The 18,126-nt window shown below is 35.5% G+C and overlaps 1 protein-coding gene across 29 annotated transcripts in view; it reads left to right on the forward strand.

The window, feature by feature from the left end:
- RIMS2 (regulating synaptic membrane exocytosis 2) overlaps positions 1-18,126 on the forward strand; it is a 452,506-nt gene that overhangs the window by 252,187 nt on the left and 182,193 nt on the right. For 22 of the 29 annotated variants that reach the window (XM_065668760.1, XM_065668769.1, XM_065668765.1 and 19 more), the window contains 3 exons: positions 9,995-10,125; positions 13,002-13,173; positions 13,767-13,920. In XM_065668760.1, coding sequence (XP_065524832.1) covers positions 9,995-10,125; positions 13,002-13,173; positions 13,767-13,920 — 457 coding nt within the window. Of the gene's footprint in view, positions 1-1,794; positions 1,843-9,994; positions 10,126-13,001; positions 13,174-13,766; positions 13,921-18,126 lie in introns of all 29 variants that reach the window. The other 7 variants (XM_065668751.1, XM_065668752.1, XM_065668763.1 and 4 more) reach the window with 1 other exon arrangement.

The raw sequence follows: 18,126 nt of genomic DNA on the forward strand, positions 1-18,126 counted from the left end.
TTGTACATTGTGAAGGGCATAATATATCAGCATATTGGGGGGATTAGGTTAAATATGAGATGTTTTGCCTTTTCCTTTTCCCCTTTCTTTTTGACCCTTTGTACCTCTACACGAGTAAATTTCTGTTGCCCTAACAACAAACCCTGGAAAATTTCTAGGTAATACGTATAATGTGTTTATTGCCTTCCATTTTCCAAGGCAGAATATGGCAGGTGAGAGTCCTTGGGGCACGATGGGAGGCATTCTATACCTTTTAGGATTGTGATATTCTGGAGTATCTGTATTTCTCTTGTAATATAGAGGAGTGAGCAAAGATTTATTATACATGAGTAGGTGACATTCACAGGGCTTGTCAGAGTAGGGGACAGTGTGAAGCTGCTGCACCTCACAGAGCACAGGAGCACATCAGACAAGTCCTGTGATCCACTGTCAAATTTTCTTATGCATCTTCTTTTCTTATACATCTGTTCTTGAAGAACAGATTACTTCACACATTTTATGGAACAGGTTTCTCCAGCATCTATGCAAGCCAAGTAAGCGAGGAGGGTGGCAGAAGCATTGTCACACTGCCTAGACCCATAATTTTGGTACAGTTCTTATGGAAGGGACTACAAAGTAGTAGCATTTTTCCACCACTTCAAAATAGATCAGTAATCTCAGGAAAACAGAGCAGGGAAGAAAATCAGATTCAAATCTGTCAGAGTGCTGTGATTGTTGTGACCTACTTCCCCCACACTGTAGCAGTCTGAGGATCACAGAATGGTGGAGGCTGAAAGGACCACAAGAGATCACCTAGTCCAGCCTCCCTGGTCAGGCCAGATAATTCCTGTGCATTCCCTAGACTCAATATCCTTTCTATGCCACTCCATTAGTTATTTATCTCAAGTGAAGATGGAGAATGGTTGGTTAGAGTTTGTAGATAGTCCAGGAATTTAGGAGAGTTGCCTGTACTGTGGTAGTCTTGATGTAGCCCCTGGAAGCCACAAGGCTGTATGTTGTCTGGAATAAAGTGTTACATAACAAAAAAAAAAAACAAGAGTTATAAAAGCATCTATGTGTGCAATGCAACTACTAAGTTTGCTAAATACTCTAGATCCCATTTCATGCTGGGGTTTTCTGTATATACCATATGTCATTTCTGTCATTATTGCTAGAGAATTGAAAGACATTGATTGTACCTTCACCCATGTAATGCTAATACCAGATAGCACTAACTTTCTTTGAATAATTCAAAAAAATATTTAGGAGGGCTTTTTATAGAAATGCCCCTTAAAATTGCATAAAAGAGAAAACCTTTTACTTTACTTGCTTTATTCTAGAAAGCAAGCAAACCTGACAATGTTGGAAATGTACTTGATGCATATTCAGAGACAGAATCTATAATCTTTCTAAAAGAGATGATCAAGCTGAACTTATGTTTGCTTCCCCACTTTTAAATCACACTTTGCTGACCTGCTCCTTTTGTTAATGTTATTTTTGAATCTATTGTAAATGTTATCTGTGGATCTGCAAAGAGAAATCCTTGCTTCTGGGGAATCAGTGGCAAAATTCTTGCTGACTTCCCTAAGGCCAGAATTTCCATCACAGGGTTTTGATATGAGTTGTTAACAAATCTGCAGATTTAATTTATGCACTGCATTAAAATACTTTGTGTTATATAAATATGTTGTTGGTGTAAAGCTGTGTTTAAAGTAATAGTTGTGTGTCTTTGTTTTTACTTTTGGTCTTTTAGTTTCCAGCGTGTTGTCCTTTTTGGTTTTGTTTTATTGCTTTTTCTTTAATTTTGCTTACCAGAGCCAAAGCCTTAGTAGAAGAACAACGCCTTTTGTTCCTAGGGTTCAGGTAAAGACTTCGTCTGCCTGACAGAACCTAAAGTTGTGGATTTTTCTTTTGTTTGTTATGGAAAATGCATAGTAGGAAAACGTTACCTTATAGTCCGTTTTCCCATATTTTCAGTTTGTTGCTTTAAAACATATTAACAAGTTTCATGTCATCTTGTGAGCAGCTTGTAAAATTCTGCATGGAGTTTAAAATATTAAATTAAAATTTAAAGAGACAACTCGTTTTTGTTTGCTGTTTACCCAATAGTAAACTCGTACAGGTTTCAATAGTGATGATAGCTATGCATCCCACATACAAGATGTGTGTACTGTTTAAGAAATAAGTAATTTTGTGCTTGAGTTTGTTATATAAAGATGAATGTCTCTTTAAATCATTCATTACCATTACTTAACACATCTTTTTTTGCATTTTCCAAGTAATAGTAGCGCCTTGAGTGAAAGGCAGGCAAAAAATTTGTACCTTGTTAAAAGAAACAGATTTATTGTGTACGAAACTTGGGTCTTGCATTTGCTAAAGTTAGATCAAAATAATAAAAATTTTACTAAACAATAAAAAATTCTCCCATTATGTTACTGAATTTATTTAGCTTTGGTATTCTTTTTAGGTACAAGTTGTTTGCCTTTTTTCATTAGGAAACTCCTAAGGTACTGTAGATTAATGCTAAAGTAGGTTTTACTAATATGTTACAATGCTTATCTTGCTTTGCTGCATGTTTTTCAGTTTTTTGTAATAGACTATTATCTGCTTTTCTTTCAAAATGCCTTTATGGAGATGTTTATCTTTTGTGTGGGAACTGTATAAATGTTTCTCTTGTTTGATGACTTACTCAAGGAAGATGTAAAGGATGAGCTAAATGATCAGAATGAGAAGACTAAAATTTCATACTGAAAGGGAAAAGGAGATCATATATATATATTTATAAAGGAATTCTAAATAAGACTGTAGAAGGTGGTTTAGTTATGACTCATATTTGATAAAGTACAATTTTTTTCACAATAAATTATTTCCTGAACGTAGCCCTTCCTGCTTAAATGTAAATTAAAAATAAAAAATTCTAAGAAAAAGATTGAGATTAAAAAGGTCATGTCTTGACAGTATTGTTTTAGGTTAATGTCTTATTTTGTGCTACTGACATAAACTGGCTTTGTATTAAAAATTTAAAACATCCTTTAGCATGATTAAGAAATTTGGCTTTTGTAAATGGTAATGAAATCAAAGAGGGATATGAATTCAATCACAAGTTGCTAAGTAGTTCATAAAGGCAAATACCATAAGTAGTCTTTTAATATGTAATTTATTTTTAGATATGTGCAAAATAAATTAAGAATTTATATGAAAATTAATTGTTCAATTTAAAAAGGAAATGTGTCCTGAAACCTGAATGTTTCATGAAATACCATAATGTAGAATTAACGTGTAGCAGTTCCTTATTTTAATCACATTATATAAAATAAGAAATATGCATTAAAAAATCACTTCTACTTAAGCTATTATCCTATAATTTAAAAAAATAAAATTACTTTGATCAAATGATTATGGTAGTCATTTAAGGAAATAAACCAAGTGTAATATTTGATAGAGAGTATCTGCCAAGACGTGAAAGTGTATAAGGCTTGTTCTCTCACCTCTGGCTGGATTATTTTTGGTGCTGTAGAGACGAATTGTCTTTAGCCCCAGTTTTGTTTCTGCACAATGCCTGTGGTGTCAGTATGGACCTCTCTGATAGGTTTTTGCAGAGTTCCATAATGGTTAAAGCTAAACGTAAAGTTTGTGACAGGAGTTCCGGAAGAACTCAAACTTAGGAGCTTGGCAGTATCCTTAACAGGAAGACTGAAACAAAAAGTCCAGCATCCGCTCACTTTTAGTAGGGATGGATTAATTTAAGATATGTTTACAGTGCAGGCTGCAGAGAACAGATTCTCCTGTGATTTTTGAACAAGGGTATTCGAAGCGGTGCAACAGCTGTGCAGAACTCTGGTTACTTCTTGGCATGGGAAAATAGCTAACTCAGAGCTCTGAGTTGTTGTTTATGGTTGTCAGGAAGTATACATTACATTGTGGGCTGTGGTATAGCTGCATCTGTAGAATTCCCTACAAGAACGAGGATCCCTGAACACCGTTTATACCTATTTGTTTCATTGCTCTCAGAAGGAAATGCACATCTGTAGTCTTGCTTGCATCTTCTTTACTTGTTAGTCTGAAACTGATCATGGTGATAAATGTCCCACATTCTGGCACAATTTCCTCTTCCACACTTCTCTCGCTGTCATTTCATTCATTTTCTAGCTCTTGTATCACTGGATGATTTGAAACACATTTATTGGGAAGAAACCTGCTCGCACCCTTCTCCTGAACTTTTATTAATCCTGCAATGCTTGGGAAACTGTGAATTTATTTCCTGAACTTTTGGATTCAGTTTAGCTTACCAGCAATTTTCTAATTCAGAGCACGAGGTTTTGCAATATCTTTGTAGGGAATGAGCTGTTCTTAAATTCGTGTTTTCCATGAAGTCTCTTTTGTTTACTTGGTGTGGCCACCTTTTGAGCCAGATTTGCCATGAAAAACTGGTATTTTTCCTGACTTCAGAAATTTCAGACATTCTTTTTGCTTTAATACAAAACAACAATATATTTGATTACGTATAAAAATATATGCATGCATCTACTTGGCATTACTGAAATCAAGAAGCCACTAAACCAGGAATTTTCAAAAAAAATCTGGATTAGGGCAGCCTAAATAGTTTTCTGGCCTTCATATCCTCGAGGCTCTACAGTTTGACAGCCTTTTTTTGTATTTTTTCCAACATATCAGACCGCAGCTGAAGCAGACAGCAGTAATAGTTTGGTTTAATAGCCTTCAGTAGTCAGAATATGTTAAAGGTATGTTTAACAACATCCCAAGCTCACCTCAGCTACACCCAAGACTTTACCAGCTCAGGGCAGTGTCTGCATCTACATCAACTTAAGTCCAAATAAAATAATTGATGTAAGCATTTTTTAGAATCACCTGAGATAATATTTTATTTTCAACAACAGATCCTGCTGATCTGATACAACATATCCTGTTCAGATTCAGAAAAATGCAAGAAAGAAAAGTAGTATCTCAGTTTCAAAATACTGCACTAATAAACAGCTATGAAGGTTACTTGAAAAATCATAACGAACAACAGAAGAACAAAAATGCCTGGCTTGCTGTCTTTCAAACTTAGTGATGTTTGGGTAAGCTGTGGTGGAAGAAATCAGGCTGCAGGGCAAGCAGTCTCTCCCAGTGACACAAGTTTTATCTCTTTTCCATGATATGTGAAGTAACCCTTATATAACAAATAAAGAGTAAAATGTAGCATAGAATTATAATGTTCAAATATTCTGTTTTTAAATCTTAAGTTATCAGTTCAGTTATGGTGTGCCTTTATGTGCTGTACACAAAACACATTAGGATTGCATAGTTAAGCAGTCAAGTATTCATGAGATAAGAATATAGCAAGTAACAATTTTATTATCTAGATTTTCTGAACTGATTTTGCTTATGAATATGTATTAGAGTATGGGTCCTAATCACATGGTTACTTCTTTTCTAGAACTCTGACCTCTATCAGATCTTTGAATAAAATTTCTTGTTAACATGAGATCTAAAAGAAAAAGAATGAAATTTAGTGAGCTGAAATTGTGTCCTTAACTCATATAACTTGTGCTAGCTTCAAATAAGTCTGGGGTGCCTTGAGGAGGAGCTTAGACTTGTAGGTTGAAGGGAAGAAGTAAGTACCTCAATATCTGTAGTGAGTGATCCAGCCCAAATAAAGGACACCCCATTAACTCTATTTGAAACTTAGGCTACTCCACAGTGTTAGTTGGCTCTCCAGAGGGAACAGTCCTTTTCTGATGCCACAGAGGACCAAACAAGAATACTAGACACTTGTATCCTCATTTCTCAGAATGCAACACCAGCAGTCAGCTTTTATATACCTTTCTATGTGTAGGAGGCTCTTTCCAGAAATAAGACATTTGTGGTTTAAGCCCTATTTAGACTGAAGAATTTGAACCAGTCTCTCAGAAGAGTGCCTTTATAATCAAGCTGTTGCACATCCCTTTCTTTTCTAGAATATGAATTCTCATTTGAATATGAAATACTGTGTGGCTGGGAATGTGCATGCGAGGTGGTAGCAAAGAAAGCTTAATTTTGGTGTAGCAGATCGCAGACCTGTTACACAGAATATATATTGGTTTTGTATTTGACCACTCTTGTTTATAAACTGAAAGAATCCTATGAAGCTGTGACCAGACCCTCATCTCTTTCCCCCCCGATGATTACCCTCATCACCAGACTGCAGAAGAGCTCTTTGGTCTTGCTCTGTACATGGCAGGTATTCTTACCTGGAAGCCTGTCTTAAGGAGTGCAACAGATGGACCACTTTACACGTAGAAGACAGTTTCAGGATGCGCTGAATTTAGATGCCTGTTTGCCTGAATGTAGGTTACAACAGAAATTCAATCAAGAGTTATGTTCACATCTGGCTAGGGAAGGAAAGTATATGAGTGTGTGTGTGTCAATTAAGTTTCCAGGGCTTCAACACTAAGTGAAAAGAAACCATTCAGGATCACTTCTTATGTGAATTCTAGGTTTCTACATCCTAAGTCTACCTAGGTAGACAAAGTCCTGTTCAAGAATTTTTTTACAGGTGTTAGCTTCCACATTATCAACAGCTAGCATGGTTTTTCTGTGGTGTGTTTTAAGTGTTGAAATTATTGCTTTCTCTTTCCTTCATTTAGATCAGGTCTGATCATCGCAGTTTCTTAGATGTTGTAAGATTTTAAAAGTGCCAATTCCTGCATGTGTAAAAAACCTGCTGAATGGAGGGTTTGTAAATACTGCTATTCGTCAGCTGCTTAAGTCTTTCAATGTTGAGCATCACATCTGTACATTCTTCTGGAACGTACACTCTATGGATTGAATAATTCACTGTTCACTTTTTGATGTTAGGAATCATTTCTCATACAACTCAAGAAAGCTATAAAAGAAAAAAATAATTTCCTCATCAACTTTTCAGTTATACGTGTGCTATCCCATATTTATTTCACACGTAGAATATGTATAGTATTCTGTAAGTGTGGTAGGATTGTCCTGCATTTATTGATTAAGAATTGAGAAACTGTGATCAGAGTCTGAGACAACCAGGTTCTGTCCAGGCATAACAGACACCACAGACTTCAATTCCAGTACTTTACTTAGCACTACAAATCAGGCTCCAGGGTCTCATGCCAGACTCCCAGTGAACGAAGAACATGCGATTCGTAAATACTTTTAAAAACGTTTCAAGGGATCTATGCCTTGATACACAAGGCCTCTGGGAAAGGGGAAGGGATAGAATCTGCTTCTCTTGGACTGCACCTGGCTGTCTTAATGGCTGGCCTTTTTATTTCCTTGTGAATAGAAAAGGTTCTTGTAGGAAAATGCGATACCATCTCAATATTGTCATGGTACTTGTGAACAGGAGAGTCAGAATCAGATGAGTCCTATTCCCAAAGTCATTTTCCATGTTCAGTATGCTAGTTAAGAGCCTTGTTTCTCATTTTCCTCTCCAATTTTCCACCTTGACTTGTCAGATTTTATTTCATCCCAATCTCTCTGTGCAATGTTATTTTGTACCAGTTACAGAATGGCTGTTTCTTTTGTCACCTCATTCCATTTCTCATTCAGTCTGGTTTTTCCCCTCTGTCCTCCTATGGTCCCTGACATTAGTGGCTCTATTCTTCCAGTGTTTGACCAAGAAGCATCCTGTATCCATTACTTTTCCAGTAATTCTAAAGGAGTTTCTGATTTGTCCCTTCTCTCTTCTGACCCCATGAGAAAGCAATCCCATCCTCCCCCTTCTTACTTCTGACTCCAAGAGAATGCAATCCAATCCTACCCCTCCATGGGGTTCTTTGTCCATTCTCTCACTTCCAGTTTCTTCCTTTCTTTTTGCATCCAAGTCAAATGCATTCTTGTGTTACAAGTGCATGTGCTGTATATATTGGAGTGCTAGCAGTGTGAACACACAAGAGAATTGACCTTCTACTAATGATTCTGCCTCCTGACCTATCCTGTAACAAGCTGAATTACAGAGAAAATATCCACATTATGTATAAGTTTTTCCTTTTTTTTTTTTTTCACAGTTCCAAGAGAAAAGTGGAAGGTGTAAGTCATCACGAATTTGAGTTCTTGTTCTAAACCACAGGCGTTAGAGCATCTCAAAGAAATGGTGTCAGATGATTTAACCTTTTGCTTAGAGTAGTTCTCAAACATCTTTACTGAAGTTTTCCTGCAAAAATTCAGTCTCAAACAAATATAGTGAAGAAATACTTAGCTTGGATATGAATGCATATTTCTGATTATATTTTTGGCATCCATGTCTTGATTATCTCACCTTCACTTAGTAATAGTTCATAATAGTATCTGGATCACATATATGTTGCATTCTGCTTAAGCAAGGATAATTTTTCCTAAAAAGCAGATGAATATTGTCTTTAGTGCTACTACCCCTGGAGTGTCGGATTAGCCAAGATTGTCCTTTGCCAAAGGATTCCCGAGGAGCCCTGGGAGCTTCCTTTCGTGTCAGAGTGCCTTTAGTGCTAGAGAACATTTATGTTGACTCTCATTTCAGAGATCATTAAAACTTTGCTTTGGATTTACACAGTTGGTGCCAAGCTTGCTACTTGTGATCTGTGGCTGGCTGAAGATAGATACCTAGTAGTACAGATAAACTCTCCGTGTAGAAAATATACTGACAAAGCCCCTTGCTTTGCAGGAATGTAGGAACAGCATCTAGAACTCTTAAATCTTACCAAAGGTAATTTGTCTCACACAGTTTTCTGCTTTAGAGCCCTTTACCTGTTGGTACCAGAAACTTGTAAAATCAGTAGTAGGGTCAATGACAGGAAAATAGAGAACAGGTATCCTACCCTTTTTAGTATCTACTCAAACACTGCTGGCTGATGGCTATAGGAGTTGCAAGATCTGAAGCAATGCAGAAGTACACTGCCACCATTGGTTGAGTTGGTGTATCAGTGTAATCTCACGTACTCAAGTATTAGGGAAATCAGCCTCTTGGTGAGTCAAAAGTCTAGAGAATTGTGTCAAGACCTTTCTTTAAGTGACTGAAAGGCTGAAGGTGAAGAGCTATGACAGCAGATGGAGACCCTGTCTCTGAAGCGATGCAAGATGGGCACTGTCCCCTGGATTTGTTTACATTAGCTGCGGCGTATTCATGCCTAAAAGTGCACTTTTTGCTTGGTCATGTAGTTGGGCATTATCCTGTTTGATCCCTGTAAGTTCAGTCAAGAACAGTGTTTCCTCTAAATGTCCTAATTTGTCCTGTGTCATGGAAAGCTCCACATGAAGAGAGCTTCCCCTGTCAGCTGTAGTTACTAGTACTACATTTGGAAAGCCTTGGTCCTAACTGCGCCATGTCTCCCTTCCATGCTCTAAAATAGATATATCTTCTTCTTGAATAACGTATTTGCAGCTATAATATTCAAACTGAAATAGCTAAATAGCAGCTAGTTAAACAGGATAGCAGACCATGTCTAATACTGATTCATAATTTCTACAGATGAGTAAGAGTAGGTTTTGCCTTGTTGTTGCTGAGTTGGACTGTGAAGAGTGCTGGGCTACTGGGCCTTGCTCCCTTACAATTTCTGGAGGCCTTCTATAATTTCAGGATGAGTCTTTGCATCTTGAAAAATGTTTAGAGTTTTGAAATATTCATGGTCTTATCCCATAGTCTTTCCAGCACAACAGGACGTGAAAAATTAATTCACTCAGTGTGCATAAACTTCTTAGAAATGTATATATATGAATATCATATATCAGTAGTGCAGGTAGTACAGTATCATTGCCAAGAGAGAATAATCCTAACTATTGTGAAAAACAATTAGTATGAAATAATGTACTTATCGTACAGGGATTTTTTTAAAAATAGTGACTCCTGGTACATACTGACGCTACTATAGTATTAATTTATTTGTATGCTTTATTATAAATACAAAGTAGAACATGATTTTTTCTGTTTAAGTAACCAATATAAATAGAAGCTTATCAGCAAAATTGATTTTAAGGATTAATATGATAATTTGTTGTTGAAATGAGTTCATTAATTCATATTTTCTCATTACAGATAAAACTGTGGTATGACAAGGTTGGTCATCAGTTGATAGTGACGATACTGGGAGCAAAGGATCTTCCTTCAAGGGAAGATGGGAGGCCAAGGAATCCTTATGTTAAAATTTACTTTCTTCCAGACAGAAGGTAGGGTGAACACAAAGACAAGGAGCATTTGGGAAAGAATGAGTCTGATACTCAGATGGCATGCATAGCTGAGTTTACATATATATATATATGGAAAAATCTTACAGTTTCGAATTTCTTTATTGAACATGCTATGTAACAGCAGTATGTCTTTGAACACTTAAACACATACTCACTTTCACTGGAGATTTTATTCAATACTGAATAGAAAAGGAAAGGTAAATCTATGTCATTGCATGGGGATCTGTTATTTGCAAATAATGTTATTAGTTTCTTATAATATCCTTATTTCCTTTGGCAGTTATTCCTGCCTAGTGCAAATAAAATGCTATGAAGTTAGAGTCACACATTTCTGGACTGATCAGTCCAGCAGTCTGGGTTGCCCTGTGTTTACACAACAAAATAGGAACAGGTTTGGCAGCTGAAACCCATAGATTTCAGATCACAGGGTAGGTGACTCAGCCAAGATTTCCCAGATGCGCCTTGAAAACTTCCTATAAAGCACAGGACTGATATTAATCTGGACTGGCATTATATATCTGCAGTTAGGAAAAATCAAACTATGGAACTGTGGTAGGGACCCTTTTTCCTGAATAGTTCCTTCATTTTTTAGTCCATGATTTTCAGTCATTTCAACTTAAGCAGTGAGAAGAACAGCAAAGGAAATGATGTGTTGCACATATGTTTATGTTTTTTTAAAGTCCGTATTTCCAAAGATTGTGTCAGTAAGGGAACATGTTTAGCTTTATTTTGTAGCGTATCAACCAAATAATTCAAAGATTTAACCTGACTCAGTATATAAAAGATTGATGTAACTTTATATTTTTACATCCTTTGCTTTTCCTAATAGCTAAACTAGGAAGATGCTATCTCCAGTACTAGTTGACTTCAGCAGGAAACAAAGCTATTCAGGATTTTGAAAGATACTGCTTTTCCATTTTCACTGTTTACCAAAGGTTGACAAGAAAATTTGCTGTGACTGTATAATTTGCTATATCATTCATGACAAAAAGATTTTAGATGGATTGTCTTGGGCTCACCAATATTTGAACTATTTGACTAGGTTCTTAGTTATTCAGACTGCTGCAGTGTGTTTGGAGATGTTGAAGCTGTGCTAAACTGAGAACTAGGTCTGCTTAAATAATCTTATCTGCTTTTTCAAGATTAATAAAGCTACCAAAAATGTCTGAGTTCAAAATGCTTCACAATGAAAGCTGTAATAACTAAAAATACATAGAAGAAAAATATTTAATTAAAAAATTCAAGCATACAGATAGAAAAAGTTACATAACAGTAAATTTTATTAAGCTATACTAGTGTTTCCCATTTATGTGAAGTATTAAGAATTTTTTCTTTGATTGTTGCATGTGTTTTTTATCACTTATGTAAGAATCAGCAGTTTGTCTTCTGCAGCTCTTATGATTTGTTTGGGTTTTTTTTGACATACAAATTCACTTTCCTTTTCTTAGAGGTAAAAGCAAAGTAACCAGTAACATATTTCTTCTGTAGTAGAAGGAAACGTGCCAGAGGTAAAATGCACTTAAATTAGTCAAGCATTTAATTAGATGAAGATACACTGAGCTCTCTTTGGTTAAACAAATTTCATTGGAAAAGCTTGTCCAATATAACTTATTTCAGTTCTCAAGGGCAAACAAATCTTTAGTATAATAGAAATAATTACATTATTTGTTTAAATAATGTGTCTGAAAATATTATTTCTTAGTTAATATTTTGATCCAGCTTCTACGTAACAGTTCAGAAATGAAATAACTCCATTACATTTGTGAGTGTTTGTAAACGGAGAGTATCTGCATTGCCGTATTAAAAAATTCACATAAATTAGTATGCAGCTGCAGTATGCAGCAATCCGCAGGTTTAAAATTAAGCATTGTTATAAGAACTCTTGTCATCAGTATTCTCAGTAGAAGGAGCGTGGGTGTTTTCCAGTGAAACTTGTCTCCATCAGAAAATATTAATTCTTTCAAGCAGAAGTATTCTGCAAAACACATTGCTTTCAACAACACTGTGGAGCTAGAGCCAGGAGTTCCATGGTAGCCTTGCATGGAGACCTTACCAGGCTCCACAACATAAGGGCAACCTTGTAGGAGAGAGCCACCTTCAACCTGTGTGGCTTGTTGGGGTGACCCAAAGGATTTTGGGAACTGTTTTGAGAACACTGTTGCTTCCAGTCTTGCTGGAAAAAAACATATGACTCATTCTCAGGGCTTCTGGTTTCCCAGCGGTGGAGCCATTGCTTAGGAAAACCCTATGGGGAAGGCCCCACACTGCCTGCAGCTCCCTGACCATTCCTTCACATGGGCCAGCTGCTCCCTCCTGCTCTCCAGTTTGAGTCGGCCAATGTATGACTGGAAGTCTGAGTGAACCGGCTGGCTAGCTTATCTGAAATGCAGATTTTTATTATACCCAATGTTGTCTGCTTACATGTTCTACTGTGAAAATGTGCCTCATGGAAATCCCATTTACAGAATCATAAAATCAGCTAGGTTGGAGAAGACCTTTAAGATTATCAAGTCCAACCATTATATATATATTGCTTTATAAGATGCTGGTTTCATAACAAACATATTAAAGCTTTTCCGGTTTTCAGGGAACTTCTGAAAATTAGAATTAGCACATGAACTGGAAATCACCTTACATTATTTTTTAATATGAAGTCATAAATTGTTCTCAATATACATGCTGAATTTTATTTTATAATAAAGGACTAATCCTGACATAGATTATTATAGTGTCCGCGATGCTACAAAATGTACTGCTGATTTAAGATTTCCCACTTTCCAAGATGTGCTTATTACAATAGAATGGTCTTTTGAACATTTTTAATCTTTAATTGGTTTTTTTTGGTTTTTTTTCAGTGATAAAAATAAAAGAAGAACAAAAACAGTAAAGAAAACATTGGAACCTAAGTGGAATCAGACATTCATTTATTCTCCAGTTCATCGGAGAGAGTTTAGAGAACGAATGTTAGAAATTACTCTTTGGGACCAAGCACGAGTTCGAGAGGAAGAAAGTGAATTTTTAGGAGAGGTATACAATTACTGGTAGTTATACAAACACGGTTGCACACATATTCATGTCTAGATACAGTATTTTTGCAAAAATGATTAAACATGGTAAAGCAAAACTGGTTTAAATTGTTGAATATTTGTCCTTATTTCACTTAGTAGTAAACAAATGGTGATCTCGCTTTTATCACATAGTACTGTTATGAGATTCTTTCTGTTTGTTCTGTTTCAGTAACAGCATGCACATGGTTTTTCAATTTCTTTTAGAACTGTTTTTTAAAAATCCCTATTATCCACAGCTATATTTTACCAAAATATTGGAATGTTGGTGTCTTACTTGCTGCAAGATGTTTGAATGCTGTAAAGATTGTCATGAGGTAATGGAGGTTTTGTGAAAGATTTTTGGTACATTTAGGGTTATAAAAGGCACAGGAACTTCTTTCATGTTAAATGGAAGAGTTTCATAAAAATTCAGACAAAGTCCTTAACAATGAGCAAATAATAGAACAAAATTTATGAACATAGCCTTTTTTTAAATAGCTATATTTTAAAATAGCTATGTAAAATATTCTGTTATGTAATGCTTTCCTTTTTAACCTTTTTTTTCTTTTTTAGATTCTTATTGAGTTAGAGACAGCATTGCTAGATGATGAACCTCACTGGTACAAACTTCAGACACATGATGTCTCTTCATTGCCACTTCCCCATCCCTCACCATATTTGCCACGCAGACAGCTCCATGGAGAGAGTCCCACACGGAGGTTACAAAGTAGGTTGCTAGTTTTACTCACTGTGTGTAGCTCATTTGAATTAATATGTAAAGTATATTAAATTCTTGTAGATGGGAAGCTGTCAGAATTTGTGTGTTTGTAGCTGGTATGAATTAGTTCATTTATGATTACTGATAGTCTGACAATGCTACAAATGGCAATATTGACCATTGTGCAATGCACCAGGTTTGTTTTGTTGTGTTTTCTTTATGAGACTACCCAATTCAGTTCCTGATCTTGAGCAAATTATCTTGGTGTTTTGCAACATCCTGTTTTTATCTTGAAGTCCTATCTTCTATACTATGGTTATAATTTCATTGTTTGAATGTGCAGGAACTTTCTCATACTTCTTAAGAATAAAGTGACCTGTATTTATCATAATTTGTGACTAAATTAATACCATGGCCTGTTGCCTTGTTTTGATTCTATTTTACATGGTAACATTCACAAATGGAATTTCTTTTAATGGAATTTTCTTCTTTTAGAGTCTGGTATACTTGCTCCACAGTAGTTTGATGTTATCAGTAGATAATTTGACAATAGAGTATATATAATATGCTAATAAAAATAGATACATAAAAATTAAATAGTAAAAAGTAGAGATCTGTTTCCTTAATACTTGTTTCTCTAGTTTCTTTGTTTCTCTAGTTTAACTGTTCAGTATTGTCAATGATTGAAAGCTATCTTTCACTGAATTAACAATATAAAATATCAATTGACACTGATATTAAAGAAATAAAAAACAAACAAAAAAAACCAACAAACCAAAACATATTTCTAAGAATTCTTAGGGTTTTTCGAGTCATTGTATATGAGTTTGTTTGTGTGTATGTTACACACAAACTCACAGAAATATATGCATGTGTAGCCATGCAAACAAGCTTGGATATTTCATATGTTATATGTGGACTCATTAAATAATACCTTGTATGTGAGTAAGTATTTCATGTAGTTGACAGGTTTTGTGTCTGTGCACTGGATGGTGAGAAGGATTAAAATGCTCCATATCATAATATTCTGAGATGGATACATTAACATAGAGTTACAGTGCATAGCCTTCAAGCTGTAAGATAATACTTATCCACAAAAGAAGGAAAGAAATGATAGTAGGTAAAAGTTCTGTTTCAGTTCAGTTCTCTTCAGTTATCTCAAGTACCATGACTGTTGCTCAAGTAAAGTTTTAAAATTATTTTTCTTCTGTCTTTTTGGCCACCTTGAAATACATTTTAGGAAGTTGAATTTTCCATATAAAATTACTTTGCAGACCAGCTAGACATTTCAGTATCTGTATGTGAAGTTAGTGAACTTCTGGTTGTCAGGAAATATTCAGTCCTGCAATAATAATTCCTGTCTATGTAATAGATAACTCCTATGAAGAATGAATTAAAGTGTAACTGCTTTATTTGGAAAGGAAATATTTGACCAAAGACCTTTTTAATGATACTGACTCAAAATTTAAAAGTTTTTTTAAATGCTAACACTAATGTAAATACTGAATGCATTCAAGTGAACAATCTTAAATGCCTGTCTGGAAATGTAGAGGGAAGGACATCTTAGTGTTTCACCATGTTTATTAAAAAGAAGTTCTGCTTTTCAGTGACGATGATTTAGCTTGGCTGTTCCCAGAGTAGTCTTTGACAGCTTGAGGTTCTAAACATTTCAGCCAAATAAACAATGTCAGAAGTTCACTGTGGTTGCTGGAGAATACACATACTCCTACAATAAATTATGCTGTTTGCATTTATACTGAGATTGGGGTCCCCTAAAGAAGGATTTTCTCTAGTATCCTGCTAATATATGCACTTCTCGAATCCTTGTGTGTCATAAATACATGCAGATACTTTTACATGTGCAGAACAAGGTCTCTTGAAATTAAAATCCCTCCTTTCTGGGGACTGGAGAGACATCCAAATGGAAATGTAGCATCTGGTCAGAGTTCTGCAAAGGCAGCAGAATCATTTAGCAGTTAAAAGATAAAATTATTTTAAAATTAGTGTCACACCTCTGAAATGGAAATAAAAGTATTTCTTGGTGTTCGGAGAAGTGGTGGAATATCCTATTGGAAATGCACAGAACTCAACTGTACAAGGCCATAAGCAGTAATTTGGCCAAGGCTGAAACGGGTATTGCACCAGATGGCCTCCAAAAAGCTCTTCCCACCCTAAATGTCATCACCAGAGGACTGTTGAAATGTGGATATCACATTGTATGGCTGTTTGCCTTCACTAAGTAAAATATTTATAATATATTGATAACATATAGAAGTCTGGTTCTCATAGGGTTTTTTTGAGGTTTCAAAAGAACGTGAAGTTAAACTCAGTATCTTGGGGTTTTGTGTCTGAAGCTTTTTTTGTGTCCTTCAATAATAGCTCTTATATGTGAAACACGTGTTACCCAGTGGCATATTACAACAATGTGGAAAAGTTCTCCAGAATGAAAACATGTCTAGCAAGTTTGTCTATCTATCTTTTTCAAAGCACATCTTGGAGCATGTAATGTGCTGTTACACAGTAGGCTGATTTCAATTTCTGGGGCTGCAAAACCTGAGCACTTCAGTCCTCCCACCTTTTGCTCATTTTTGTGATACCTCTATGTATAGATAGTGATTGTAAGATGAAGTACTTTGTTGCATGTCCCAAAAAATTGCTAGTGTAAGAAATGAGAGATTTTGAATTACAAGGTTGTTTGTTGTTTGTATAGTTACACATCTACACATCTAAGCTTTTTTATCCTCATGATTGCCAAGTAGCTATAAATATTATAATTGAAGACAATACCTACGTGTTATTCTCTAAAGATCGTTTAAAAGAACCACCTACACTTACTACTTACTTCTCTTTTTGACATCACTGAATTGTACTGTTCCTGAAGAAGAGCAGGCTGTCAGCTCTGAAGACTGAATTCCTATATTTACAGATTGCCAGTAGCAAAGTGCAAGCTTCCCACAGAGCCCCATATGCCATTTTTTATGAATCAGCTTTCAGAGACAGTAGCTTAGTTTCTACATATATTTATCTCTCAATAACTTTGAGTAGGCATTATGTTGTGGTACAGACTGATCTAAGCCAGCTGTCCACCTTCTCATGCCCAGTCCTCTGATCTGTACAATCCGGTAACTTCCTAGTGATGCTTTTTCTTTATATTTTTAAATAAATCTACTTAGAAACGGAAACTAATATAGAACATAAAATTATGGCTTCCTAGGTCATTCAGCTAATTATACTCCAGATTTTCATAAACTGACTGTTTCTTATCCAATGAGTATATTTTAAACTTTTTCTTATGTGAAATGTGAGGTACTGAGTAGGTCTATTTTACTTACTGTGCTGAACTTCTGAAGTGAATTTTTGAAATTACTTAATTTTCTCTAAAGTTTGACATAAAATCAGCCATACCTTAAGAACTGTAGACAGCATTAGCTAGAATTACAGACAAACTGAACTCTTTTTATATTGCTTCTGAAAAGAGATTGTAAACAGAAAATTAGAGATTATTTAAAAGAATATTTGGGAATTCCTGTTGTTGGTTAGGCCACAGTATTATTGGTCCATCTCACATTAGGTAAGAGGCTTACTACAGATTGCATTGAAAACTGAATTTCGTTTTAATGTTGTGTTCATATTTGTAAGGCTCAATGGGATGCAAGTTGCTAGTATTTGCTATTTATTGAGAAGTGCTACAGAAATCAAGTAGGCTTTATACTATGGGATTAAAAAGCAAAAAATACTTCCTCTCCATGTAGCCCAGAATATAGAGATAACAGACATCAAATTGGTTCTGAGACATTCTTATTCAATCTTTTACAGTTATGTTCATGTAATGTGTGCAGAGTGTAGTTTGAGGTGGTACTGTTTAGCTGACAAAGAATAGTGGGATATAATGTATTTGAAAGAACAACAATTGGTTTTAGTTTTATACTGACTCTGAATATGGTTTAGAAGCAGATTTTTGTTTTACTTCAAATGTTATAAGAATTTGCTGATTATTTAGGACTCAAAGTAACTGATGCTAGTTTTCTAAGATTTTTCAACTTTAAAACCAAGCTGTCCAGATTACTGATCTGCATACCACAGAGAGTGTACAGTTCAGACAACAGCTAAGTGCCCAAACAAGGGAAGAAATGTGACTATAACACTAGAAACAGACATTTTCAGGCCTCTAGCTACAGCATAGGTATGTACAGCAGTGGAAGGAGAGCTTTTAAT

Source organism: Lathamus discolor, chromosome 2, assembly GCF_037157495.1.
Source record: "Lathamus discolor isolate bLatDis1 chromosome 2, bLatDis1.hap1, whole genome shotgun sequence".
Taxonomy (NCBI): domain Eukaryota; kingdom Metazoa; phylum Chordata; class Aves; order Psittaciformes; family Psittacidae; genus Lathamus; species Lathamus discolor.